The 3,876-nt window shown below is 41.4% G+C and overlaps 1 protein-coding gene across 1 annotated transcript in view; it reads left to right on the top strand.

Moving 5' to 3' along the window:
* Positions 1–3,876, top strand: part of GRP (gastrin-releasing peptide) — a 10,337-nt gene that overhangs the window by 5,399 nt on the left and 1,062 nt on the right. Inside the window, exon 2 of the mRNA XM_009330324.1 lies at positions 835–1,082. Within this exon, the coding sequence (XP_009328599.1) occupies positions 835–1,082 (248 nt within the window). The remainder of the gene's footprint in view (positions 1–834; positions 1,083–3,876) is intronic.

Raw genomic sequence — 3,876 nt, forward strand, 5'->3', positions numbered from 1 at the left:
CCCGCCCCCGAGCACCGGGTGCGGAGCAGTGCTACTGCGGAAGCAACCCGCGTCCCGGACAGCCTTCGGCCTCCGCCGCAGCACCCCGCACTTGTGCGGGGCAGAGGGTGCGGGGTAATGCAGCTTTCCCTGCTACCTTTGATGTGTTTATTTGGCGATTATGTTTCCTACCGCTACCTTTCTTCATAGATGCGGGAACCCAGACCCAAGCCCGAAGGCAGCTGGGCGGGACCCACGAGCTCCCCAGCACCCCAAGGCGCAGCTAACACCTTGCGGAGCCCTGGTCCCAGCCAGGGCCCTGGGGCGCTCAGCCTGGAGGAGGCTCCTCCAGTGCTGTCGCTCCCCCTCCCGTTTCCAGTCATCTCCTTTGCAGCCTAAAGCCAACTATGATTTCATTTTGATGACAGGAAAGTATGGTATATCAAAAGTGCATCCAGTTTAGCTCCTAGAAAGGCCCTGGAACATAGGCTTACACTACAGTTCCCACATCCCACGCCAAGGCAGGGAAAGCCTAAAACCTACAGCTTCTCCACCCACTTATTCCAGCAAATCTCACCAGGTGCCTCTCCCTAGCTCCAGGCAAAAATGCTTGGTTATCTCTGCCCCATTCTCAGCAACGTTTTCCCTGACAACATAGCATAAGAGACAGAGGAAATTAATTGTGTGTGACACTGTGACAAAATCTCCAATGCCAGTTGTGCTTCAACTTTGGCATCATCTAATCCCTTCCCTTCTCTTCATACTATTAGTCAATAACAACTTCCAGCTGATGTTTGAACAATCAAAGTTATACCTGTTTTGGGTAATTTCATGCTACTGTCATTGTTGTTACAGGACATTTAATGGGGAAAAAGAGCACTGGAGATTTTCCTTATGTTTATGAAGAAAACAAGACCCCGTTTTCAGCAGTACCTGAAAATATCAAGCAGCTGGAAGACTATCTGCAGTGGGAAGAAATCTCAAAATATTTGCTACGGCTGCTGGAAGGGAATGAAAATAAAAGTGCTCACTTTTTAAAAGGAGAGCTTCCCTGGCATACCAGGAACACCTGGGAGACAGATGACAATAGCAGTTGGAAAGATGTAAGTAAGATAAAACCTGTAAAAATGCTCCTTGTATTCAAATTTCATTTTACAGTAACATATCAGCTTCCTCTAACTTATGGATTGTCCAGAAAAGTAGCAGAAATGCATCTCATGCACTAGTCATTCAGTAAAGTAAGACTCTACTCTGGATTACAGATTGTCACTCACAGATTGTAATTTTATGAATTAATTTGCTACTGGGCATAAACTCAGCAAGCATTAAGCAGATTTTTTTGTCTGGATTCCCTTCAAGTTGCTTGGTCATTCCATTCTTTTCTTTTCTAGCACTTCATGCTCAGGTGACCGCATCAGCACCAAGTTCTGTATTAACTCAGCACAAGCAAGCTAGTGTGACAAACAGGTGTGAATGCAGGTGGCAGGAAGAAGGCAAAGGGTGTTGTGTATAAAGCCACATCGTATCGACCGTCTCCCTCGGTTGCCGTTCTGGCTGTCATTATCTTGTGTGGCTTGTGAGGTACTGCCAATCAGTGGATAGAGCAACTGGGTTGGAGAGTTTCTTCTGTTCCCAGCTCTGTCTTTGTCTTGTGCAAGTCTTTTCCCCCCTGCTGATGGTGCTGGCCACTACTGTGGTCGTCTGTGGTCTTGCAAAATGAGTCTGTGGCTACTGATAAGCTATAATGTGTGCCTAGGACCCACTACTTCTTCCCTCAAGTTAGTGTGCTTACTAGAACTATATAATGAGATAACAAGACTCTGGAACAGATTCACTCCTATTCTTTCGGAAAATCCTATAAAATACATTTGGAAGGATATCAGTAAGGTTTTACAGAAAGTAATCAGGGTCTAAATGACATAATGTAAATTGCAGAATTTACTAGAAAACTCCTTTCTTTATAATGCATCAGGTACAGTAATGGTGATATAGCTGCAGAATTCTTTTGGGTGACATTGAAATAGAATGAAACGATTAATACACCCCCTTAAAGACATTAATGGGAAGATTTTTTTTCTTCCCATATTCTACTGTAATATGATGTAGTTAATATCCCTGGGCTAACTTTAGCCCAGTCTCCCTCCTGAAATCCTGGTGCAGTGAACTCAGTGAATACTTTGTTTTTTCCTTGAATATGGGTAAAAATTTACCCATTAAATTAATCCATGATTTAAGTCTCTGACACCACTGATATGAATGCTGTCCATAGGTTTCTTTCTGGCTATGGCTTTATGACAGTGATGCTTATAATAACTGTGATTAATAACTATATAAAAAGGAAACTATTTATCTCATCTTCAGCTCTTCAGTGTGCAGCTTTGTAATCAAATTAGATGAATAAATTCCATTATGCTATGTAAAGAGGGAAATATTTTGACTTCTAAAAGTATCTGGTAATAAACTGTACCTACGAAGGCTGAAAGTTGCCTCCGGTACATTGAATTATATCCATATGTGTATACTTTTACCCTAAGTCAATATCCACATTTTTGTGGTCAGACATTGAACATATATGCGGAATAATGAGATTATTGCCTTAAATATTCAGATTTCTCCAGTGATTAGTAAAAAACCCATGTCTTTCATGTGACTAAGATATATGACAACTTGCAGAGCCTCATTTTGACACAGAACCTTTGATTTCCAGCATTCAACAGTTACTTTGTCTCCATCTTGAAGTAAAACATAATCATGAAAGTAATATGTAACCCGTGCTTTCCTACTGTTGGACTCGAATACCTGATTATATGCAGCCTAGATAAGATACGATGTATAGTTTTTCCTTTGGCTTCAGAAAGTAAAAACTCAGCACCTGAGAGTTAAGCTATATACCTTTTTGAGATCTGCCTTCCAGCTGAAGAAGACCTGAAGATTGAAAGGAATGTGCTTTACTTTTTTGAGGGTTGAGATAGTTTCCTAAACATTTAAATAACTATAATCATTATTTTTAATAAAGGAGGCCTTGTTTATTTATAAAGGTGGAATTCTGGTATACATACGAAATTCAGTCATACATGTACACAGTGACACAAGATACAAGCATAAATGACCTTTGGATTTCGATTCTGTAGATTTTTCTGGATGTGAGGGGTTCCATGTTGCACAAGCTTTGGTTAGACAACACCTTCGTTTAAGGTGCTGCTGTACCACAGCTAACAAAGGTGTCCACGTACAGGAATGATGAATGTAGCTACCTGCCTGGGTGGAAGATGGCCAGGTAGAGTAAACTGACAGTGATGATGCAGTGCATATGAGAAATTTGTACTTGGCATTAGATACTTTTCCAGCCATATTGTGTTTGAGTTTGAAATAGAAACTAAATCTAGAAGGAACCAGACACCATATACACAGTGGGTTACTGTTCACTGTGAAATGGCCTGTTGGATTGAGGTATTGAAATGTGACCAAAAAAGGTAAATCACGAACCCTACTGTCAGCTGATAGAATAGCTGTCCCAAGACCACATTACCATCGAGGGGGCTATAATTCTCGTAGACTGAGTATGCACCTGCAGAGATGCTAACCACGAGGAGTCTGTCTCTGTGTGTGTGCAACCCTACGTTCCCACCTACTGATCATGAGCGAAGACAGGCTGTGTTGGGAAGAAGTGTACTATGAGGACTTTGTTTCATGGACTTTTTCAAATTTAGCTGATTTAAGATCAGAAATCCCCAAAGCCAAAGGCTGCTGAAGTAAATACAGATATGTACTTCAGATAACTCAATTCAGGGTCTTGCTTATTAGCTCGAATTCATTCAGTGCTAATTCACCACTAATGCTCACACTGTGCTGTACATTTCTCAAGAATAAAATTTTTTTTTCTAAAAGACTTACCCA

Source organism: Pygoscelis adeliae, unplaced genomic scaffold (genome assembly GCF_000699105.1).
Source record: "Pygoscelis adeliae isolate BGI_AS28 unplaced genomic scaffold, ASM69910v1 Scaffold568, whole genome shotgun sequence".
In the NCBI taxonomy this organism is placed as follows: Eukaryota; Metazoa; Chordata; class Aves; order Sphenisciformes; family Spheniscidae; genus Pygoscelis; species Pygoscelis adeliae.